The sequence below is a fragment of the Saccostrea echinata genome, unplaced genomic scaffold (assembly GCF_033153115.1).
Source record: "Saccostrea echinata isolate AGI-Se365-2 ecotype Australia unplaced genomic scaffold, CSIRO_AGI_Sech_v1 ptg000081l, whole genome shotgun sequence".
In the NCBI taxonomy this organism is placed as follows: domain Eukaryota; kingdom Metazoa; phylum Mollusca; class Bivalvia; order Ostreida; family Ostreidae; genus Saccostrea; species Saccostrea echinata.
In genome coordinates, this window is record NW_026889830.1 from 1945904 (window position 1) to 1971816 (window position 25913).

At 32.1% G+C, this 25913-nt stretch overlaps 1 protein-coding gene across 1 annotated transcript; it reads left to right on the plus strand.

The window, feature by feature from the left end:
- The first annotated feature begins 593 nt into the window (after positions 1-593).
- Positions 594-11427, plus strand: LOC133176826 (non-structural maintenance of chromosomes element 1 homolog). Its single transcript, XM_061311894.1, has 8 exons — positions 594-620; positions 769-903; positions 1696-1835; positions 6881-6958; positions 7159-7308; positions 7618-7731; positions 8612-8762; positions 11338-11427. Exons 2-8 carry the CDS (start codon positions 783-785, stop codon positions 11400-11402), a joined length of 819 nt encoding a protein of 272 aa, XP_061167878.1. The 5' UTR covers positions 594-620; positions 769-782; the 3' UTR covers positions 11403-11427.
- Positions 11428-25913: the final 14486 nt, after the last annotated feature.

Sequence of the window (25913 nt, forward strand, 5' to 3'; positions counted from 1 at the left end):
CAATTTAATCTACATTGTCTACAACCATATATTACGATGTTTTAAGATAAATATTTATATATAAGGTTAATATTGACTGTTAAAAAAAAGTTCTAAGGTTATTAAAATACTTTTATGTCTTAAAAGTTGTTGAAAATAGGCTTATACCATAATTAAATGTATAATTATCCATGTGCAGATATAATTATATTTATTCAGCAATCATAATTGTCTGATTCAGTTTTGTAATTAAGGTGTTATAACTATAATTTGCTGTTAACAAGTGATAATTACCACATAATTGATTAATTGATCTTCGGCGCGAACCGTCTTGGGGCGAAACGTCTGAGCGCGAATGGTCTTTCGGGGCGAACCGTCCCGCACTCTTTAAAACTTATCCTCTACGAATATTTACATCGAAAGATTTTTAACTACTTAACAAAGAATAAGAAAGCAATAAAAAGTGAAAATACTTTGAAATGATTAAAAGGACGGAAACTCAATTTTGCTGGTTACTTTTAATGAATTAACCGGTGTTGAGACAGTGAAATTATTTTTAGAGATTACAATTTTATTTTTGACAAAGGGCGGGAAAGGATGCGATTCAGCTGAGGTAGACCCAATGTATATTTGAAACACGTGTATGCCTATTAGTCTAATTTAATTTATGTTATCTTTTTATTATGAAGTATTCAAACTTGTGTGGTTGGTCGAATTTTGAAAGTCTTAGATTTCTACTAATCTCGAATTTCCTCGATGTTGTTCAATCATTTCTTTGTTTTTTTCCAGCTTTATCCGATACGATGTCACAGCCCCAGTTGAATGACGGACATCGTCTATTTCTACAGTCATTTATGTCGAGAGGAATCCTAAATGCTAAAGAAGTTAAACAGCTGTTCAAGATATGCTGTCTGAAATACAATTGTAAATACTAGAGTTTTGTTTATCTATCATGCGGAAAAAACACCTCTGACCAGTCTTAGTCCATCATGACATTAAAATTATTTATTTAATAAAATGAGATTGATATGAAAAGAAAAGTAAAAGGGTCTGTAACCAGCAGATCAGAATATATCTGGTAGATAGAACATTTTAATACAGTATATTGTACGTCCTATGGACATGGTTTACTTTAATGATCAATTTCGTTTCATGTGTTTGCAGTGCAGCAAAATAAACAAGGACAGGTAATTCAAATCAAAGTGTATACTACGAAAAATTCAGAGAGATCTGATTATCAACATAGTAAATTTGATAAAAGAAAAAAACATTTAGAAAATGTGTTGATTTTTAGGGTGTTGAGCAGAACTCGAATGTCTTCTATTTTTTTTTTCCCTATACATAATTATTTTGATGGGTTGAAGGCATAGACAATTTCAAAAAAAGTTGGATATGATTAATTTGGTGGTTAACTTTTTTCAGTGTAATTCGATCTTTATGAATTCTCCAAAATTCTGCCAGAGCAGATCCGGTCCAGTTTGCTGCATATTGCAATTATATTGGACATATTGTAACTGTGATGAAGGCTTGTCCCAAGACACAGTTTAATTTATTTAATCTAAGCTCCTTAAGTTTGTGTCTAACTCTGACATTATATGTTGAATTTATACACCTTTGTTATTAATATTATGCATAATTATTCCCAAATGATTCATGATGGGAAGATTCTCTGAGATATGAATAATCATGATAACTTTCATTTGTTTTATTTTGCAGTGCCATATCCAGAAAATGAGAAAGAAGCTCAAGGTCCACTACTGGAGTTTGTAAGAACTGTAAATCACCACATAGGGCCTTTACACATGCAGATACGCAAGGGTATCAGTGAAGATGATGGGACAAGTTCATATGGATTGGTAATCAAATAGGAAACCTTTAATCTAGTAAAAAAGATGAAACACTTTTCTGATCAAAATTTATCATTATTGGAGTTGTTTAATTTTTAGCTCACCAGAGCTGAAAGCTCAAGTGAGATTTTCTGATCACCAGTTGTCTGTCTGTCCATCCATCCATCTGTAAACTTTTCACATTTTCAACTTCTTCTCAAGAACCACTTGGCCAATTTTAAAATTTAACCAAAGTTGGTACAAAGCATCCTTGGGTAAAGGGGAGTTTAAATTGTTAAAATGAAGGGCCAATTTCCCTTCCAAGGGGAGATAATCAAGAAAAGACAAAAATAGGGTGGGGGTCATTAAAAAATCTTCGCAAGAACCACTGGGCCAGTAAAGCTGAAAGTTATTGGAGGCTTCCTAGGGTAATGTAGATTGTAAATTGTTCAAATCATGGACCTTGGGGCTAGGGTGGGTCCACAATTGGAAATCAAAGTTTTACATTGAAATATATAGGGAAATATTTAAAAATCTTCTTCTCTAGAACCACTTGACCAGAAAAGCTGAAACTTATGTGGAAGCTTCCTAGGGTGGTGTAGATTCTAAATTGTTTAAACCATGGCCACAATAGGGAAATCAAATTTTTTTTACATTGAAATATATAGGAAAAATCTTTCAAATGTTCTCAATAACTACTGAGCTAGAAAAGGTGAAACTTATGTGGGAGCCTCCTGAGGTTAGTGGAGATTCTAAACTGTTCAAATCATAGCCCAGGAGGGGGGGGGGGGGGGATGGGGCCACAATATTACAAGGTTAGAAAATCTAGTGAAGAACAGCAGGGCCAAAGTTACTCTTGTGAATGTTGTGGCCCATTGGCCTCTTGTTCTAAATTATCTCTCCTTGGAAGAGGGTGTGGCCCAACAACAAATTTTACCTATTGGCTTGGCCAAGATCAGGTGCCCATTTCCAACTAAATCATGTTATATAGATGTAACTCTTTCTAGTTACATCTAATCTAAATGTCTTTTATTGCATTGCAAAGATCAGAAGGAGAGCTTTCCATTGGTATATGATATCATATATATAGTATCTGCATTTTTGAAAAAACAACAGAATAAAGTCAAAAATTCATAATTTTTGAAGCGTTATGCTGTTGCACTTGATTTTTTACACTTTAAATAATGGTTAATTAAAATTATTTTGAATGAAACATTCCAAAATAAATATGCTTTATTATAGAGAAATCATTCTGGTTAAACCAGAATGATTTCTCTATAATAAAGCATATTTATTTAATAAGTTTATTTTTTACAGAAAAGAAAAAGGATAAAAATTGTGGAAATTATGAATAAATGTGTGCAGATATACCTTTGTTATATAATTTAAGATTTTTCAATGTTTGAATAAATGCATAATTTCTAGCAAAAAAAAAGAGCAAATAAAATGTGTTTAAAAGTTTTTATTTTACTTAAGAAAAAAGTACTATGAGAAAAATATAGTGGTTATATTGTAAAATGTGTGCGCATTTTGTATTTTATTTTCCATACTGGTCTAATATTGTGTATAGTCTGTAGCCCCATATTTCATTATAGCTTGTGTTCAACAAAAGAATGTAGAATTAATCATGCTCTTGTTTAATATTTTCACAGTTACCAGTAAAGTGAAAAACAGTAATGAATAGCTTTTGCGACAACACTAAAAGAAGTTATAGAAGAATGATTGGTGTCCGTAGCCCTGTATAGTCCGTAGCCCTAATATAATAACTTCCAGAAAAAGTCATATACATTATTGATACAATAGCTACAATATAAAAATATGTTTATTCGAACAAATGCAATGTTTTAAATACAAATACCACTGTAATTAAAGATAAAATATGTGAAAATTAACATTTTTCAACTAAAGGCTTGCTTCTGTAGTCTGTCCTGTTATGTTTGTGGTCACAACATATTTCTAAATATACATGATAAAGTTTTCCTTCTTGTGATACATACTATCAATCCATTTAGAATAATTAGCATTGGAATATTTTTAAAAGAATATTTAGCCACAGCAATCCTACTTACAAAAGGGCTACGGACTCTGCAAATAAATTTAGCAAATATACAGACTGTATAACCGTACTTCGTATTAGCAAGAGATTTTTTTCCTACTTGTATCTACTGCAAAATAGGGCTTCAATGGTTTATTAGTTCTCATCGACCCGTCTTAACATCCCATTGTGGGATTTGTGGGATTTGATCCCAAAACATAAGGATCAACTCCTTACTTTAAAATTTAGTACAAAGTGAGACCTTCACTCTTATAATTGCGCCACCCAATCTACTTGTCACTGAATTGTTAATTTAAAAAAAAAAAAATCATTCTTTATGGATAAATATTGTATTTTTGCATTTCATAATTCAAATGGTCAATCATGTTTTGTAATTTTTTTTTTTTTGAATTACACCATATGATTATGATAAATCATATACTGATACACCTGTTGAATGACCATCTTGAGTTATATGCATTACATTAAATTGAAAAAAAAAAAAATGAAGCAATATAGTCCGTAAACCCCCCCCACCCCACCCCGAAAAAAAAATCATGCCCTGATTTAATTACAGCTCCTGTTGCTTTTATTCATTACAGTTTGAACACCAATAATGCTTTAATTAGTTGAACTGGATTTTCATTTGGCATTGAAAGTACATTAGACCATTAGACAATTGATATTTTAAGTATGGTATTATAAATACTCAAACTAAGTGGCGTGAACTGTTATAGAAAACCAATTTGAATTAATAAAAGAATTACCCAAAATTTAATTATACAATTATATTTTCTTTAAGTTAATTGATTGTCAACAGTAGAGATGTTTAACGGTGTAGTCCATAGCCCCCGTGCTCAGATGAAATTCATCCTTCTTAGATGCTAAATTGAAGCTCATTCTTGGTTTTTCGGATGGTTTTAAACAATATTTTGTTATCAAAACACCAATTACATGTAATTCTGACATGTATTATTTTGTTCTGACAATTTATATTTTACTCATATTGTGAATTTGTATAAAGTTTTTGTTTTATTTTGTTAAATTTCACAGGATTTTGTATAAATTGATTTAATATCCAAATGAAAGGATTTATTAAACAAGTGCGAACTCCAAGACGATAATTTTAACATATATTTACTGATACAAGCAACTATTTTTCTATGCTCTCTCATTAAATGAAAATACTCTAGGTATAGTCCGTAGCCCAAGGTCTCAAAATAGTCAATCAAAAAATATCTGACACAGTTTATCTCTGAGTATTACCAAATAAGTTTGAAATTTTCATCCCCATATACAGTATTTATAGAAAAATTGAAAGTACTTTAATGTATTTTTATTTCAAATGTCCAAATATTAAGAGTAGAAAAACACTCAAACATTAACAAATTTACCCATGTCCTTTATATACTCTAACATTTAAATGGAAATAAATTATGTGATTTTTTTGCTCAGACAATACTTTATGAAGAGTTTGTATTAGAATTATGCCTTTTCGTTCAGTTGAATATGATAAAGATAAATGTTATGCCTGAATATGTATAGTCCGTAGCCCACTTGGGTCTCTGCTATAGTAAGAGTGAAATCTTTTTAACTGCTTGACAGAAATGGACAGAAATTTCATACAATCTGCCAAAAGGATGTAGTGTTACATAGAACATACTTGTAATACATTTCATTTGACTTCATTTTTTTGTTAATCTGCAACCAACATGGGCACCTGATCTTGGCCAAGCCGCTATCTATTCTATTGTCTTTAAAATCTTTCACTTTAAAAGCATGTTTTAACATAAAATTTGACCTTGATTTTTATTCTAAATCAAAAACCTCGTGGTTTTCTGCAATACATGCAACAAAATGAACAAATATTATGTATCAATAGTCTTTTAGAATCACTTTACAGGCACAAGTTTAAACCAAAAAGTTTTAAGTTAAATGTCATTAGGTTCTCTGCTTAATATATGCTTCAAATGTTTTCCTATGAATATCTCTGAAGAGGACATTGCTTCATAGAAATCAAACTTCAGCAGGTGCTGAGTTTGACAAATTGATAGGCCTTATTTAATTTGGAGAAATGAAGAATATCTTTTTTTAAAATGATATTGTTATGCCCCGCCATGAATATGGCCGGGGCATATAGTGTTTGTCTTGTCCGTCTTCCGTCCTTCTGTCCTTCCATCTGTCCATCCGTCACACTTTGCGTTTAGCTCTGTTCAAAGCTCAGTTTCAAAGAAACTATCCCAAATATTTTTATCAAACTTCATATGCTGATAGATATTGATGAGAGCTATGCAACTGCATCAACATTTTTTGGCGTTGACCTTTCCTTTGACCTTGACCTCACTTTTCTTAAATTAGTGTTTAGCTCAGTTTTAAAGATACCATTCAAGATAGTGTAATCAAACTTCATATGTTGATACATACTGATGTAAGCAATTCAACTGCATCAACATTTTTTGACCTTGACCTTTCTTTTGACCTTGACCCCACTTTTCTTAAATTAGTGTTTAGCTCAGTTTTAAAGATACCATTCAAGATAGTGTAATCCTACTTCGTATGTTGATACATCCTGATGTAAGCTATTCAACTGCATCAACATTTTTTGACCTTGACCTTTCCTTTGACCTTGACCTCACTTTTCTTAAATTAGTGTTTAGCTCAGTTTTAATGAAACCATTCAAGATATTTTTAACAAACTTCATATGCTGATACATACCGATGAGAGCTATTCAACTGCATCAATATTTTTTACCTTGGCCTTTCCTTTGACCTTGACCTCACTTTTCTTAAACAAGTTTTTAGCTCAGTTTTAAAGATACCATTCAAGATATTTTTAACAAACTTCATATGCTGATACATACTGATGTAAGCTATTCAACTGCATCAATATTTTTTTCACCTTGACCATTCCTTTGACCTTTGACCTCACTTTTCTCAATTTGTGTTAAAATGTTGCATTTCTAATATACCCTCAACGGGGCATTAATGTCCTATGGACATATTTCTAGTTTTTTTAAAAAAAGATATTTTGATAATACAGGTCTGTACAACAGAGTCTGCAATAACAAAGTTGGCATCTGACTATACACCTAGTGAACTGGAATTCTTTAAGAAACTGGTAAGTACAGTAACTATACACTAAGTTGCAATCTGGCCATGCTATTTTGTTGAAATACTTAATCACAGATGCATACAAATGATTATGCACTGCTTGGGTGGTTGAGATGAATTATCACCTTGAATCTCTTGTGTTTTAATTAAGACTGAGTTTTACAAACATATGTTATTAACAATATGTCTTGTCAAATTTATTTTTAGATAGAAATTATTGTGGCATCTGAAGATGCTGAAGTAGGGTCAACAGAAGCCTTAAATCTTGTTAGTCGTCTGGAAAATGTTAAAAAACTCTCCAAAGATGATGCTGAGGACCTGCTGTCTCGGCTGGAAACAAATAAATGGATAAAAATGGTTTATTTTGATTTATATACAGTAAAACAAGCTTATAACAAAATGGCAGGGACAGACTATTTAATTTCAAGCCATGGGAAATGAAAATTAATGCACTGTAGGCATCAATTCATTATAAGCGTGTTCGCTATAAGCATGTTTTATAAGCGAACACAGTTTACCATTACCATTTAATCCTTGAGTAAATAAATTTGAGACATTTTGAAATTGTGCACATAACTCAGAAGAGAAATTTTTGCTGTACAATATTGAAAATTTGAATCATGCTTTTCAAGGAGATTGTTGCCACCAATCATATATTTATTTCAGTCCCGGGGAAAGATTAGTCTAGCAACCAGATCCCTCCTTGAACTGGACCGGTATATAGAACAGATGTACGAGGATGTGGAAAAATGCAATATTTGTAAGAAACTCTGTCTGAAGGTGAGTCCTCGAAATTTATGTATTCTGTGATTGGAATGCATTAACACTTTGCTTTAAATATAAAATTGACTCATAGTCAAAATGATAAAGTTATTCTTGTCAAACTCTGATTTAAGTCACTATTCAGTAGTTAAGAAATTAGAATGTTTTACCCAGATGCAATGTGTTTTAAGTAACATTCAGTATCAAGAAATTTCAGAAATATCACCCTGCAAGCCTATTAAGCCTTATCAGAGAGCATAAAAAATCTGGGTAATATAAAAGTATGTAATATACTTGGTTTCTTTGTTCTGTGGCACTAGCTTCAAAGATGATAAATATTGAAAAGTTTTGACATGAGAAAGTTAAATATAAGGCCACACCAATAAAATTTTTTGTTCATTGGACCCGAGCTCTCGTATTTAAACAAAACTATACAAATAATATTAATTTCAATTTCCCGCACCATGGAAATTCTGTGCAATTTTCTATTCCATTTCTGCTCTATTTTTCATATTTTAAATCTGCTTACTCTGCCAATCAGAAAAAATATAATTGTCCGCTCAAATTTTTTCATGCTCCGCTTAAAAATTTTGCCTACAAAAAAGTTATAATATTATTATTCAACTGCTTGCCCGCTCGTACTTTTTTCATCAAATGTCTAATGAACAAGAAATTAAATTGGTGTGGCCTAACATTAAGTTAGATTTAGTTCTACAGGTTAACATCAAAAAATCTTTTGAGCGTCATTTTATTTCCTTGTTGGCTAGAATCTATTTATTCTAATGTTTTCAGAACTGTTATCTTAAAAGGTAGAAATTATTCTCGAGACAGATATTTGTCACTTCTTATTTCACTCATGGATTAAGTAATTCTAAAAAACTTCCCTTTTATTTTACAGGGACAGACTTGTCCATTCTGTGGCACAAAGCTTCATTTCCACTGTTCAAGCAAATTGTTTGAGAGAGAAGAAAATCCTAAATGTCCCAAGCAAAGCTGTAAAAAACCCTGGCCCCATGAAATCAGAAGGACTCCAAGGAGTCCAAGAAAAGGTTGTACTGCTTTAAAATCTTTTTATTCAGTTGAATTAAGATTTCAAAGTAATATATTACTAATTTACTAACGAGAAGCTAATATGAATTGAGCATCAAGTGTTCTAATATTACAGTACCGGGAATATAAACGCTTATAGGCACTCAAATGGTTACTACACTTGTACAGTAAAACTCAGTCATAGCAAAGTTTTGGAGACCTGTGAATTTCTTTACTCTATATCAGTAATTCATTAAATCTGTATAGCAAATTCATTTAAGAATTTAAAGCGAATTCACAATACAACTTCAGGTATGACTGATAAATATTTTCAGGGAAGTTTTAGAAACAAAACTTATCTGTGATACTAACGTTTTCTGGTGAATTAAATTTCAAATATAAATAAATGGATATTCACTAAATATAATGTCAGTTCAATATCTTAAACTTTGTGATCTTGAAAATTTCATAAAAAAAGATGTTTATTTTTGTTATTTTATACATGTATCTCTGTGAGACACAATTCACTAAATTCCTAATATCATTATATCTGAGTTCATTGTAACCATAAAATTATACTAGGAATTATTAAGAATTTTTCTGGGGATCCAAACAAAATAATTTGCTTTATCCATTAATTTGCTATATCTGTGTTCATACTAAATGAGTTTTACTGTAAGATGGTAACTTTTTAGCTCACCTGAGCCGAAGGCTCAAGTGAGCTTTTCTGATCACATTTTGTCTGTAGTCCGTCTGTCCGTCCGTCTGTCTGTAAACTTTTCACATTTTCGACTTCTTCTCAAGAACCACTGGGCCAATTTCAACCAAACTTGCCACAAAGTATCCTTGGGTGAAGGGGATTCAAGTTTGTTCAAATGAAGGGCCACGCCCTCTTTCAAGGGGAGATAATAAAGAATTAGTGAAAAATTAATAGCATCTTTTAAAAATCTTCTTCTCAAGAACCACAAAGCCAGGGAAGATGAAACTCATGTGGAAGCATCCTCAGGTAGTGTAGATTCAAATTTGTTCAAATCATGACCCCCGGGGGTAGGGCGGGGCCACAATGGAGGATCAAAGTTTTACATAGAAATATATGGGGAAAAACCTTTAAAAATCTTCTTCTCAAGAACAGCAAAGCCATGATGAGTCATATTTATATGGAAGCATCCTCAGGTAGTGTAGATTCAAGTTTGTTCAAATCATGACCCCCGGGGGTAGGGCGGGGCCACAATGGAGGATCAAAGTTTTACATAGAAATATATGGGAAAAACCTTTAAAAATCTTCTTCTCAAGAACAGCAAAGCCATGATGAGTCATATTTATATGGAAGCATCCTCAGGTAGTGTAAATTCAAGTTTGTTCAAATCATGACCCCCGGGGGTAGGGCGGGTCCACAATGGAGGATCAAAGTTTTACATAGAAATATATGGGAAAAACCTTTAAAAATCTTCTTCTCAAGAACAGCAAAGCCATCATTGGTCATATTTATATGGAAGCATCCTCAGGTAGTGTAGATTCAAGTTTGTTCAAATCATGACCCCCGGGGGTAGGGCGGGGCCACAATGGAGGATCAAAGTTTTACATAGAAATATATAGGAAAAATCTTTAAAAATCTTCTTCTCAATAACAGCAAAGCCCTAATTGATCATATTGATATGGAAGCATCCTAAGGTAGTATAGATTTAAGTGTGTCCAAACATGACCCCTGGGGGTAGGGTGGGGCCCCAAAGGAGGATAAAAGTTTTACATAGAGATATATAGGAAAAATCTTTAAAAATCTTCTTCTCAAGAACAGCAAAGCCCTGATTGATCATATTTATGTGGAAGTATACTCAGGTAGTGTAGATTCAAGTTTGTTCAAATGTTGCCCCCCTGGGGTTGGGTGGGGCCACAATGGAGGATCAAAGTCTGAAATAGAAATATATAGGAAGATTTCTTCTGATGAAGAACTGCAAAGCCATGATTAGTCATTTTGATATGGAAGCATCATCAGGTAGTGTAAATTCAATTTTGTTCAAATGATGACCCCCGAGGGTAGGGTGGGGCCCAATAGGGGGATAGAAAGTTTTACATAAGAACACATAGAAAAAATATTTCTTCTCAAGAACAGAAAAGCTATGTTTAGTCATATTGATATGGAGGCATCTTCAGGTAGTGTAGATTCAAGTTTGTTCAAATGATGACCCCCGAGAGTAGGACGGGGCCACAATGGAGGATTGAATGTTACATAAGAACATATAGAAAAAATATTTCTTCTCAAGAACAGAAAAGCTATGTTTAGTCATATTGATATGGAAGCATCCTCAGGTAGTGTAGATTCCAGTTTGTTCAAATGATGACCCCTGGGATAGGGAGGAGCCACAAGGGGGGATCAAATTTTTACAAAGGAATATATCAGAAATTTTTTTAAAATCTTCTCAAGTACAACAAAGCCATTTGTTATTTTGACATGGAAGCATCATCAGGTAGTTTAAAATTCAAGCCCCCCCCCCCCCCAGAATCTTTTCAATACTGAACTGATTTGTGCTTTTGCCTATATCCACTGTGCTCAGGTGAGCGATGTGGCCCATGGGCCTCTTGTTTTTCCAATTCCAGAAGAGGTTTTGTACTCAAGATCACCAGAAAAGAGCCAAAGAAAGAGAAAGGCTGATACAAATTAATTATTGAGATGGTTCAGGGCTCCTGGCATAAATTTTGTGCAATGATAAACATTGGAGGCAGCAAATGACAGTACTTGATATGTGAAGAACCTTGCTTTAGTGCTGTTCTTTTACTCTGGTTATAACTTTTACTTGGTGAGATGTACTTTTGCAATTAACTGTTGAGATCTCTTTGAACCATTACCATGCAAAATCAGAGATGTTTACTTTTAATGATTATCTAATTTTAAACTTAAAAAATACCATTGATTAACTGAGAAGAGATTTTGATTGAAGTAAACTATTAACAACTAAGTAGAGAGTTGAGCTGGTGTGTTCTTTCTTTCAGATACAAAGTCATAACTGTTAACATGAAAGACTTTGTCTTTCCATTCTATTTTAGCTTTGTAGATGGAAAGAAAATAATTTATAAATTTAGAGCTCAAGGACCATTCAATAAAACTGCCAAATTTAATTATCTGCTTGACATAGGTTAGGGGTCATGTGAGCTATTTCTGATTAAAGCTTGTCTTGGTAAATTTTCCAGTTCTGCTAAACAGAGGCCAGGTTGAACAAAACTTGCCATAAAGTAGTATTGGAAATAGGGGATTCCTTTCTATTATACTGTTGGGACAGGGAGAACTAGCAACAAGAGTGTCATTGGCCTTAACACTTACCTGAATATCGAGAGATTCACTTGAATTGCTAACAATTTGGTGAGGACACTGTTTTCTATGATACCGGTCTTGTAGAGTAGGCTTTCCCCCAGAAAAATGGCTGTAGAGTAGGAATTTCCTCCCGGAAAGTAGAGTAGGATTTCACCCACGGAAAAGTGACTAGAGTAGGATTTCACCCATGGAAATCCCACACCAGATTCAATTTTCCTGGGGAAATGTTACTCTGTAATAGTTAGGGGAGTGCGATTTCCCCCAGAGCCAATTTTCCCCCATAAAATACCATGACTGTTCGTATATATGAGGGGGAGGGGGGACATTGTAACAAGTGTGCCTTCTTCAAAATGGTGACCAGTTCCATTGAAACATAGAAAGTATGAAAATAGAAATTAAAATTTTAAATCTTTTTTTTTTTTTCAATAATCATCCAACAATTTTTATTAAAGCATTAAAATCTTATTCTTTTAAACTGGTTTCTCAAAAAAAAAAAAAAAAAAAAAGATGTGTTTGTGAAACACTGATGCCCCCATATGGCAGCTTGTAGCAAATGTTAAACTTTCTCAAATGCAAGTCAAACTCCAGATTAAGAGATAAAAAATGTTGGTACCAAAAGTAAGGTCTTGTCTGAAGGAATATACCTGTGATATATGAAAGCCGTAGCACCAACCATTGAAAAGATATGGAGAAGGATTTTCAAGAGTAAGTCAAAAATCAAGGTCAATGGGCCGAAATTGTTGGTATCTAAAGAAAAGTCATACAATGTAATATCAACCGTTCCAAAATTATGACCAAGGTTAAGGTTTTTAAAAGTAGGTCAAACTCCAAGGTCAAGGTCAAAGTTGTTGGTATTCAAAGGAAGGTCTTGTCACAAGGAATGTATTTGTAAAGTATGAAAGCCCCAACACCAACTGTTCAAAAGTTATGGCCAAGGTTAAAGTTTTTCAAAAGGAGGTCAAACTCCAAGGTCAAAGTTGTTGGTATCCAAAGGAAGGTCTCGTCACAAGAAATATACTTGTGAAGTATGAAAGCCCCAGCACCCACTGTTCAAAAGTTATGGCCAAGGTTAAAGTTGCTTAAAATTTTGTAAAACTGGGTCAAGGTCAAAAGGTCAAGTATGATGGTACCCAAAGAAAGGTCTTGTCACAAGGAATACACATGTGAAATATGAAAGCCATATATAGCTCTAACCAATCAAAAATCATAGGCAAGGTTAAAGTTTTTGCGGACAAATAGACAGACGAACGGACGGACAGGGCAAAAACTATATGCCCCCGAGTCTTCGATTCCGGGGGCATAAAAATGGTTCAATGTAATCGTACAAATTTTAACTGTATCCGTAGAAACAAAAAAGGATTTTTATTCAAAATGCAAATTTTTTCCAATTGTATTTCAAATTTCAATTTTTTTCTGTGTAAGCGCCTTTTCAAATTCTGGTGAGTTCTAAAAGAGCAATATATAATAAGTGTATCAAACGACCCCTTAAAATGAATATCTTAATTTTACTTTATATATAGCTTTATTTTGCAAAGTAAAGTAAAGGTGACCTTCATTCATAATTTTCAATTTGATTAAAATGCCATTAATTTAGAAATATGACATCATTAAGTTCACCTTTTCCCTCCATTTTTTTATGATAAGAGATGGATACTCCCCAATGTTATAGAAAGAATGACAGTGTCTATGTTTTGCTATTGGAAACCCGAAATATGTGTTTGATCAAAAAATTAAATAAGGAGGTCACAATGGCACTACATAACAAAGATTCTGTGAAAGTCTCATTAAATTTTATTCCATGGTATAAGAGGAGTTGCGGATAAGAGATATGTACCCCCAAAGATAACGTACAGACAGACGGACGGACACCCATCACTTTACAACCCCCGCTTTTCAAGCTGAGGTATAAAAAAAAAACAAATCTGTGAACAGGGCATAAAATACCGACCCTTGGAAATTCCAGAGGTGGGATCAGGTGCCTAGGAGGAGTAAGCATCCCCTGTCGACCGGTCACACCCTACGTGAGCCCTATGTATTGGATCAGGTAGACGGGATGTTCCGTAGTCAAATTTAGTATAAAAAACAAAGGCCTAACAATTGGTATGAAATATGTCAGTCAAATTATGACCCAATGATAGGTTATATTTGGTAACGAGTTCATTAGAATGGCTAAAGAATTGACGAAATGTTGACTTTAAACGAGGTTGTTGAAATTGAAACTAAAATTTTGTAATTCCCATTCGATAATATTCGATGTTATTAATATTGAAAAATATATCATTCCTATTCGAAAACATACAATCCCTATTCGATAATCTTAACAAGATTATCGAATAGGAATCGTATGTTTTCGAAAAGGAGTGATATGTTTTCGAATAGGAATACAAGTTTGTTGCAATCAAAATTATCGCAGAGGAATTACAAAATTATGGAATAGGAAACACATGTTTTTGAATATGAATAATATATTTTGGAATAGGAATCATATTTCATCCAATAGGAATAACAATTTATCGAATAGAAATGACAAATTATCGAAAAGAAATCACTTTTTTCGAATAGGAATATGTTTTAGAATAAGAATAATAAATTCTTTGAATAAGAATGAAAAAAAGTATGATAATACAACGTTTTACACGCCATAGGAATGCACGTTTGTTTGACTGAGTCAATAGTAAAACTCAGCCAAAAAGAAACAAAATACAAATTTAAGTTCACGTTCTTGGCCTTTTAAGTAGGGGACATTTACTATAACCTTGACAATTGATATCAATTTTTCTTCTACTTCAGGATGTCATACATGTAAATGTACAAGGATTCTTTTTCTGGAGGAAATATCAAACAGTAATCCAAATGTACAAATGTATTGAAGTTCTTTGACCTTTGAAATGCGATTTTAAAATTTAAGTTTTAAACTTCTATCTTTTACTAGTACATTGTATCCACATTCATTGCAGAAGAGATAATGGAAGTTTTTATATGACAAAGAATTAAGGAGTCTCGATATTGAATAATTTCAATGTAAAGAAAGTTTTACCGCTGTTAAAAAACAGCTCGAAAGTTTATTTGTCATTTTGATATTGCTATTACAGTGTATTATAGAAGTTTTACGGGGGTAAACTAGGGAAAAAACTACTCACCTGTATTTAAATTTTATATTGCACCTTTGTCAAACAGAGAAAAAATTGGTGAACTTAATTAATCTGATGAATTGTGTTGTTTTATTTTGTAAAGTTATTGACTTGTCACAACAGCAACAAAGTCATCATTAATTTTGTAGGTAATTTTGTAGGTAATTTTTAGTATACAAACACAAATAAATAAAATTTAGATGACACTAATGAAGTCGTGTAATTCTGAATTCCGTATTATCTGGAAGAACCCGAATGTTGTGAAGATCATTTAGTTTCTGAAGCAAACTCATACATTTTTAAAGAATAATAACTTTGACCTAACCTTTTCACCATTATAAAAAATCTCAGGAATGTCCTGGTTAAGTTTTCACGAGAAATCGTGTATGCATTGCCTGTTATATACGGCGCAGTGGATTATTAACGTAAAATATGTGAAGGACTCTCTATACACGCACACGAAGGAGTTCAAATTCTATTGGATCTTTATGCATTTAGAGTGATCTGCTCCTTAGATCTAATATCAGATTAATTAAAATCTACGGTATAATACTCAATTTGTAATCAATTCAAGCATTCAAAGAATTTATAAGACCAGAATAACTTAAATTAACACTCATTTTGGGTGTGTTTTCCAAGTCATATATGGCGTATTTTTGTTAAGTTCAGACTAACTAAAATTAAAAAGATCTTTCTATTTGTTTTATTACTTTATATAAAGATAAGACTTCCCTGTAAATTACATAATTTAAATCAATTGCGTTTCATGGATATTGGAAATTTAAAACAATAACCGATTTATTTACCGACTCCGAATTTAAATATCAGACAGTTTAAAGTCAATTTAACTAATGAAACGCGGGGCTATTCAAGTTCAAAATCGGTGAAAATTTTAATTTGAACGTAAATAACAAATATCATTTTCATCTATACTCAATTTCGTATTTTTATTTTTTAGCTCAGATACGCCATATATAGCTTTAAGTAAACAGTAATGATTTCTGTTTATCAATACTCTATTAACGTTGAACATTTCTTCCTGGGAGTAAATGGCTCCATCCCTATATTGAAAATGAAATAGATAAGCTCAATTAATATATATTTACATCTTTATACAATATCATTTTCCCAATTATTAAAATGCATTTTTCATTAGTGATAAAGGGGTCCGTAAGATATGATTAAAAATAAGTTGCTCATTTTTATGTTAATTGAACTTAATTAAACGTAATCATGGTCCACGTTCTGTTTCATATTCCAAATGTTTTCAATATTTATTATAATCTTGGACATAAAGCATGTGTATGTGAACCCCAAAGACCACTTTGATATATTGTTGTAAAGAAATGACTAAAAGGCACTTGTTCTTTATCATTATCTGACTATGACGATGTAGTTACTTCTCTTTCTCAACAAAATTTAAAATTTATTTTTGTTTTTTATCCCAACACAGAGTGTAAAAATTGTCATTTTATATGAGATAGTAGTGGCAAATTGTTTTATCTTTTGTTTCCAAACAAATATATACACAAGAACTTCTATTACGTCATTGTCAATCAGTAGAAATAATATAAACCATACCGTGGTATCCGCTGTGAATATGGCGGGGCATATAATATTTTCCACGTCCGTGGAGCTTCCGTCTTTCCGCCCCTCCGTCTGTCTATCCTTCCAACCTTTCTACTCTGTCACATTTTGTGTTTACTAATTTGAAAGATTATGATCAAGATATTTTTTCCAAACCTTATACAAAGCTAAATATTGATGAGAGAAATTCAAGTGTCATAAGTTTCTCAACCCTCATGTGACCTTACTGTCATTCATTTTGCTTTTTATACCTTAGTTTTAAAGAATACTTTCATAAAAGTCATACACTTATACAAATTGGTAAGAGCAATTCAACAGTCTCTATTTTCTTATGACTTTAACTGAATCTTCTTGGCTTTTATGACCTTGACCTCCATATTCCTCATTTTGCGTTTATCTTAGTTTTAAAGGGACCTTTCAAGATATTTCAACCAATCTTAATTTAGATATCACTTTATATAAATTTGCTACATGCAGAGAGAATGACCTAGAAACAATGAAACTTCATACATACATTCGATATTAGATAGATATATAGGATAAATCAACACTACATACGATTTTACAAAATGCAACAACCGTACTAAAAGTGTATGTTCTGTATATGAAAAAAAAACACGCCTTCTTCCATTATATTTTACCATTACATCAGACAGATTGTACTATTACATCAGAAACGATAAAAAATATTTTCATTGGACGGGACATTCATGTCTTAAAGTCATATTTCTAGTTTAGCTATAATGCCTAGAATGACAATATCATTAAGCCGTCACTAAAAAAATACAATTTATGTGTATCTCCAAAGAATTGATATTTTAGCATAACATCCATGGATGCTGGAGTTCCTCATTGACAACATGTATGTTGTTTTTGGAGACAAGGTCTTCCAACAATGTGTTGGAAGTTCGATGGACAATAATTGTCTTCCTTTATTACCGACCTATGTACTAGTATATTCATTTAAAGTATAATTTATTCAAAAAATTCTTCATGAGAAGGGCAACACTTAATGACCTTCAACTCGGCATCCAGGTATATCGAAGACGTTTTATCAAGTAATAATATATACTTTCTTTCATATGTAGACTCGATATATCCCAATTAACTCGAAATAAAAGACACCACAGGGTCTGTCACATCTGTTTCCTATTTGGATGTTTTACCGACTATAGACGATAAGGGCCAGCTAACAACTGAACTGTATGACAAACGAGATGACCAGCTTTTCCATCGTCAACTTTACTTATTTATGTTGTAATATTTTAATATCACCTGCATATGGTTTTTATGTCTCCGAACTTATTCGATAATCAAGAGCATGCTCTGAATACGATCAAGTTTTAAATCAAAGCAGACTACTGAAAATAAGTTGATATTAAATGGATTTCAACAACGTCGTTTAAGGTAAACTTTTCGTAAATTCTACGGTCGTTATAATAATCTTGTTAGTAAATATAATCTATCTTTTTGATCGTATTTTGACATATTTCATTCCAATTTTTAGGCCTTTGTTTTTACACTAAATTTGTCTACGGAATATTCCTTCTAACTGATCAATACATAGGTCTAAGGGCGGGTGTGACCGGTCGACAGGGAATGTTTACTCCTCCTTGGCACCTGATCCCACCTCTGGAGGTCCGTGTTTTATACCCTGTTTACAGATTTGTATTCTTGTAGGTTTTTTTGAAATGGATTACTGTTCGTTATCTTCAAAACTTACAATGAAAACAATTTTCTATTTTCCACTCTTATACATGCACAAATGTTTATTTGTTTGGTTTTTTGCCTTTTTTAAAATTTTATACATTTCAATTTGTATTATGAAATTAATTTTAAAGTGATTAAATGTACAATTAAATACACTTCAGATTTTTCTTAAGCCCCTTGTTTTACTTAATTACAAGGGTAATTTATGCATTGAATGCGTTCATTTAGGCTTTTCTGTCAGTTGAACAAACTGCGAACGACATGAACTATTTTTTTTTCTGTAAAATTTATCTTCCATTCTGATAGGCTTGGCCCTGACTTCTGAGGGAAGCATGATATATTGCTGTAACATATGAAATAAACTATGAATATTTTGGAAATCTGTCATGTCGCAAAAACAATGACTATCAAGTACTACCATTTGATCAAGTTTAAAATAAGGTACACTATATAAGGGGGAAAGAATCAGAAATTTGATGCGCAATACATATGGTTAATCTATTAATGAAAAAAAAAAACACGAAATCGTAACAACTTCACAGGTTTGAGTACATTTTGAATATACTGCAAAGATTTTGCACCTCTAAGTTACTCACTACAGACGTACATGTACTAGTACTTCGTGCATTCTTAACCAAGTAACGCAGGAGTCACTTTATCCGGCGTCTGACTGTCTGTCTTGATGGAGTCGCACATTTCAATTACATGTTAATTGTATATGAAGGTCGGCATCCTTTAACTATCTTTTTTAAATTCAAATGGCCGTAGATCAGATCCTGTAACACAAGGCAGGAGGCACAAGGTTAAAGTTCAATGAATTACTTACCTAAAACTTATACGATGAACACTGTAGATGAAATATTATTGAATCTTAGTTCAGGGTACCCTGTACGTGTGATTTCGGAAAGTTTATGAAAATTGGTTTTTAAAATTTGCCTTTATTTTCGTCGCCCACGTAGCACACTGGTTAGAGCGTTTGCTCTAGAGTCGCGGAGCAAGGAGTTGATCCTTGCGTCGCGGGTTCGAATCCCACTGTGGGACATGGAGACCGGTACTTCGGATGAGACCGTATAAACAGAAGTCCTGTGTTGCAGTAGGTGCTGGCACGGAAAAAGGTCCCTCAGTGCTTAATGGCCCTACTATAAGTCAAAATTTGCAGCTGTCCATCGGCAAGTGGCGGCGTCTCACTATTAGTGAAAAATTCTAGAGAGGGACGTTAAACAACAAACAAACAAATCATTTATTTTATTTATGAATTTACTTTTGTTACAATTTTTAGCCGAGGAAGCATTATTACTTATCTATTTATTTTTAAACTAGTTTTTTAATGCATTAGATGCTATAACAACTTCACTGGATGTTTATTTTAAAAAATGTTTTTTGAATGACACTTAAAGAATTCAAATGCATACTGGTAATATAATTCAAGTCTACCTGTAGATGGCACTGTAGCAGTTCTTGGTAGTGAAAAGCTACATTTATAGTGGGCAGCTGTATTTATATGCCATAAAGCCAGACTTTTTGCTAAATTAGCTGTTCAGAATATATATATACTTAGAATAACTTTGAGTTGTACAAAATATTGAAGTCTTTTTAATCTTCACTAAAATTATGGTGGCCTGAGTAGAATTTTTGCCGAGCAGAAGTTGCTTTTTAGGTTCTTTGTGACGTTCTAAAGAGAGGTTAATTTGGTCTCGGTCTGTGGTGAATTTTATTAAATGTGACACTAATAAAAGCACAATAAAGTATGCTGTAAAACAATATAAACATCTGTGGTGGAACACATGTAATAATAAAACCCGGTATGCCTAATGTGGTATATTTTTCATGATTTGCAAACAAGACCAGAAGATTTTAGTTAATTAAACATGAGTAATGTTTTGTCTTACATTTTTTTTTCTACAAATTTATATTTTTGTATGTGTGTACTTCAATCTGTCATCGAGCCATGTACAACATCGTCTTGTTACTATGAGGATTCCCCATCAAAGAAATGTCCCTAATTTAACAGAACTTCATTTATTTTTCTATCGTGTGTTTATAATTCAGTTACTGCTTAGCAAATTTTTAGTGTGCTGTAGCGATCAATTTTAAGAATAGTCAATGAAAATGCCACCTAATATATTTTTAGGATTTTTATAGTCAAATTGATTTTCGTCTAATGGAATAATTCTATTGATATAAAAGAGCAGAATGTAAAAATTGTTGCAGTTTTTCTACATTTGTCTAACAAAGATACAATTTTCTTATCATACTGTCAGTTTGTGACACAAGTTTTCTGAGATTTTTTTTTTTTTTTTTTTTTTTTTTTTTTTTTTTTTGATATTCCCATGTTCCGAAATAGAACTTGTATGAAAGAATTGCGTACTTATTACATTTTTCTACTTTTTATCTTTCATAAACGTTTTTCTTTTCAGTTTCTTTTTGTGTTTCGTGTTTTTTAAACACAATTTTCATTCCTTATGATTTACCTTCAACTTTTTGTTACATATATATATTTACAGACGCAAAAGCGTGATACATGTATTGGCACAAGAAACACTTGCTCATTTGATAGACTATGCCATTAAAATGTTATTTAAAAACCAAAACATAAATACAGACTTGCCATTAAAAATGGTATTTGCTACTGACTTGCAAAAGAAAGTCATAAGCTGATTAAAGAGAATAATAAAAATGTTAATTACTCAGGGAAATTCATAAAATATTTTCTCACATGTTTTTACTTGTGCTATCTTTCAGAAAAAATTCACATTTTTGTTATGGAAAGTTCTCTTTAAAATTTATCATTAATAAAATGCATGGCCATTACCGGGTATATAATTCATGGGAATCGAATCATGTTCAGACAGAAGAGCGGAAAGTATAAACGGCATTGTCAAATCGTGTACTCTTTTATTAATCATTAAGATTAATTTTCAAGGTCCTTCAGGAAAATTTTGCCAGAGTATTCGTTATTGAATGGTGATAGTAAAAAACAACTCAAAAAGAAAGTATCATTATATTCAAACGAACCCATGATGTCTAATACGAACATGATAAGATTTAATGAAACAGAGATAGGTACAAATGTACATATATCTATTAAGAAATATTTTATCATATATCGTGAAAATACATTAAGGAAAACGATATTAAAACTGCTCATAACCCAGAGTTCGCGTTAACATAATTAATTAAAATTACAATTACTTCAGAAAATTGGCAAGGCCCTTTTCGAGTTAATTAGATGGTTTTCCATCGAGGTGATCGAAGCAAGAGGTATTCCCCATGGCTGCCATATTGTAGGTCAACAACCCCAGATCCCTTCATTATTCAACCGAGTTCAATTTGTTATACTGGGCACTGAGGTAAAGATAACACTGTTTTTCTTACGAAAATACGTTTCTTTAAGCTTCTTTTCATTCATAATTTCAATATTGTAAATATTTTTTCCCATATATTTCTGGCATGCATGTTAAAATTTGGTTGCTCAAAGAGGAAAATTCACTACTTTGACCTACAATATGGCGGCCAGGGGGAATAACTCGAAGGCAAACTACGTCATAGGAAAACTATCTATAATAATCTTCTAAAGATTATCAACTGTAAAATAATGTTCAGCTCATTTTTTGTGAAATTATTGTGCCATACATGTCATTTTAAGGATAAAATGCTAAAAGAAATTAGTTGAATTTTTTTGTATTCTATACATAGCATGCTCTGAATAAGACAGAATGGTGATTTTATCAAATGAAATGCAAATAATCAGAACATTTGTTTATTATTCCCGTATCTTCAGTAAAAAGTTAGGATAAAATTGTAAATAAAAAAAAAATCGTTTGCATCGTTTTCTTGACAATAAATCCTAAACATGCCATTTTTTTCTTGCAACCTTTTCGACGTTAATATTATATTGGATTTTTAAGGATAACGTTCATAGATAACACGATCAATATGTACTGGTCCCAGAACAAAGCAGGTAACAACATTGTTTGTAAGGATCATTATTTAACTATATTTTGGAGGAACTGGGATTTAATTCTTCAAGTGGTAATTCAACTTGTACCAATCGCTCCTTTTCTAAGGAGAATTTAATTCTTGAAAATTATATGTCAGTTTTAAATATTTTTAATATTCCCAACAGTCAAAATGAATTTGAATTACTATAGCTATACCGGATTCCTAAACTTAATAAAAAAAATCCTTACAAAGATGCATAGTGGGTTCCAGTATATGTTTTACTTGGCTCCTTTCTTTACTCCTCACTAAAATATTAACAGCACTAAAGGAGAAACTTCTGGAGAACTGTACAACAATATATTTCTGAAATGGTTTAAATCAGATGTAGATACTTAAAAATTCCAGGGAACTTAAAAAAAAAAATTAAATCACAATTATTTTCCAAAATCAATAATATCAAAACGTACGACTTTTCAACACTTCATACAACTTATAATAAATAAAAGTCCAAGCTTTTTGATATCATAGGCAGCTGCTTTTTCAATAAAAATAGAACTCTGAATTTTACTTACCTTGTCATTGGTCATTTGCAAAAATATTTTATTAAAAATCAATCTGATCCTATACGTAAGTACTCTGAAGTTGATATTTAAAAGGTGCTTGAGTTTCTGATTGATAATATCTACGTAGTTTTTTTTGGAGATCAGGTCTTCTAACAATTTGTTGGAATTCCCATGAGTACCAATTGCGCCCTGATTTAAGCAGATTTTTTTGTATTCATATGAAGCAGAATTTATTCAAAAACTTAAACATAAGAAAAAAAAGACATTAGTTCTGGCCTTCAACTCGACATTCAGATATATCGACGTATTATCTATTAACAATAGTTACTTCCATTCATATGTCGACTCGATATATCCCAGTGAACTTGAAATAAAAGATACCAGAGTCTGACATATCTGTTTCAGATTTGGATGTTTTGCTAGATAAAGACGCTAATGGTAACCTAACAACAAAACTTTATGATAAACATGATGACTTCAGTTTTTCAATCGTCAACTTCCCTTACTTATGTAGGAATCTACCCTCATCACCTGCAAATTGTCTCCCAGTTAATCCGTGCATGTTCTACGTGCTAATAATTTCTAAAACGAGGCAAGCTATTGACAACCAAGTTGATGAAACAAGAATATCAACGGTCTCGTCTAAAGTGATCATTTGACCATTTCGCAAGTTCTATGGTCGATGCAATGACCTTGTCAGATAAAATACAGTCTATCATTAAGTCGAATGCTGACTGACGTTTTTTTATACTAATTGTTAGGCCATTATTTACACTCTGAATTGTCCATCTTTGAGTTTCTATATTCAAATTTCTTTTCCCAAAGATTCTTTCAAAACTCTCTCTGTTAACAGTTTTTTTTTCACATAAAAATGATCGAAGATAAAGTCGAAAGAATAGAACAAATGCATTGATATATTATTGTTATGATAATCCAGATTTTTCCATTTGAATAAAGTTGTAAACAATTCTCAAAAGAAAGTAAATTCAAAGTGAATTCAAATATACTCCGAAAATATCTTTTTGAGTTTTGTTCATCCCTTTTTATCTGAAAGTATAACATTTCACACGTTGAAATGGGATGAACGATAGAACGACAACTCTTATTAACAGACAATTCTTTAATAACAATAATAGGACATTTAATTACTCTTAATTTACATAAGTAAGACGTAAAAAGTCTCGTCAATGTACCACCGTTTAAAACACGTGTTGAGTATGCAAATGTATACTAAGAGGATTATATTTGTAAAAGACAAAAAAAAAATGAGCACAAAAGTTGTATATTTTATTACATTTATTTGGCAGAAACATATTGTTTGCAATATTAATGTTAAAACGTTATTTGTGTATTTCCATGCTGGGGTCATAACCTTAACAGTTTTCTTTTGGAAGTTTATATAACATCAGAATGGGGTTTTTTTTTGTATATAGAGCGCCCATTTCAATACTCCTGAGAGTCATATGTATACGCAAAGAAGAATTTCAATGTTCTGTCACATATTTTGGCCTTTACCATACTAGACTGAACCTAGTACCAATAGGAATATTTCTGGATCATCTTTTAACGAGATGAAGCTATGTCTTTGTAGAATATTCTGAGAGAGACAATGGAAATATAATTTTTGTCAAATCATATAGGAAACTCATTTTGTCTGACTCTGGTTGAATTTCAAAAATAACCCAAAAAAAAAAGCAAAGAAATTGAAAATGGTCATTTGTTGATTATTGCGTTAAACAGTACAGAAACCTAGTGTAACAAAATAGTCCAGATATAGAAAAACTTTTCTTCTAACATTCGGGTTGTAAAGATATTCTATCTTGTAAAACAATCACTATGCAATCATGACACAAAGGATATTAACATGATGTATTTTTCTTTTGTTTTGATTTGATGTCGGTTTTAAAAAGAACTTTAAAAATTTCCTTTATGTCCTCATAATTTTTCTTGTGATAGACTTTCAATTATTTAGTTATGCATATGTGGGAATATATTATATTTTATTATTACAAGACAAGAAAGTATTGGAACTTTCTAATTGTTAAAACTATTCTCTTTTAAAAGATGTCTCAACATATTGCACGGCATGTTCCGTAAATATTGTCATCATTTCTGCTTTTACGACCACAAACTTTAGGTAACTTTACATTACTACACTTACTCATAAAATAATTTAAAGATTTTCTGTTTTTAAAAAAACAAATATTTAATTATGTAAAAACAAAACATCTGAAAAAATTAATCAAACATACGTTCGCAAAATCACAACTCTTAATGATAAGAAAATCCATTTTATCATACAAAATGTCTTCGCAGCTAACAAAACATTATGTAAAGATCACTGCATTTTATTTAAAAAGATGTCTCATTATACCTGCACTTTCTAAAGAAAATTCAGGTATATTGTCGCTTTTCTGGTGGGTCCGTCTGTCACACTACACTCTTTCCCAAACTCCTCTTACAAAGCTATTAACTCATCTCAATGGTGTCCCGACGACTTACAAAAGGGTTTTGGAATTTTCATTCTCACCATGGTGGCCATTCAGGGATCAAAGACCTAATACAGCTATTTTTCACAAAAAGCTTCCTTTCAGAAATCCTTTTTAAGGATAATTTATGCTTCATTAAATTCTTTTATTTCAGATTGAATCTGTTAGTACTAAAATTTGAGGCCCATCGGCCACATGCTCAAATGCACATTTTATTGTCAATTAACAGTGGTTAATTCCATTCTTACGTCGCCACGATATATCCCGGTGAGCTTGAGATAAAAGATACCACAGAGTCTGACACATCTGTTTCATATTTGGATATTTTATTAGAAAAAGACGTTAATGGTAATCTAACAACAACGCTTTTTATGATAAACGTGATGACTTTAACTTTTCAATCGTCAACTTCCCTTACTTATGCAGCAATATACCCTTATCA

Coding starts and splice junctions, on each gene's coding strand:
- LOC133176826 (XM_061311894.1), top strand. CDS start 783: ATGTCACAGCCCCAGTTGAATGACGGACATCGTCTATTTCTACAGTCA. Junction 1,836..6,880: donor GGACAAGTTCATATGGATTG/GTAATCAAATAG, acceptor TTGATAATACAG/GTCTGTACAACAGAGTCTGC. Junction 7,732..8,611: donor GTAAGAAACTCTGTCTGAAG/GTGAGTCCTCGA, acceptor TTTATTTTACAG/GGACAGACTTGTCCATTCTG.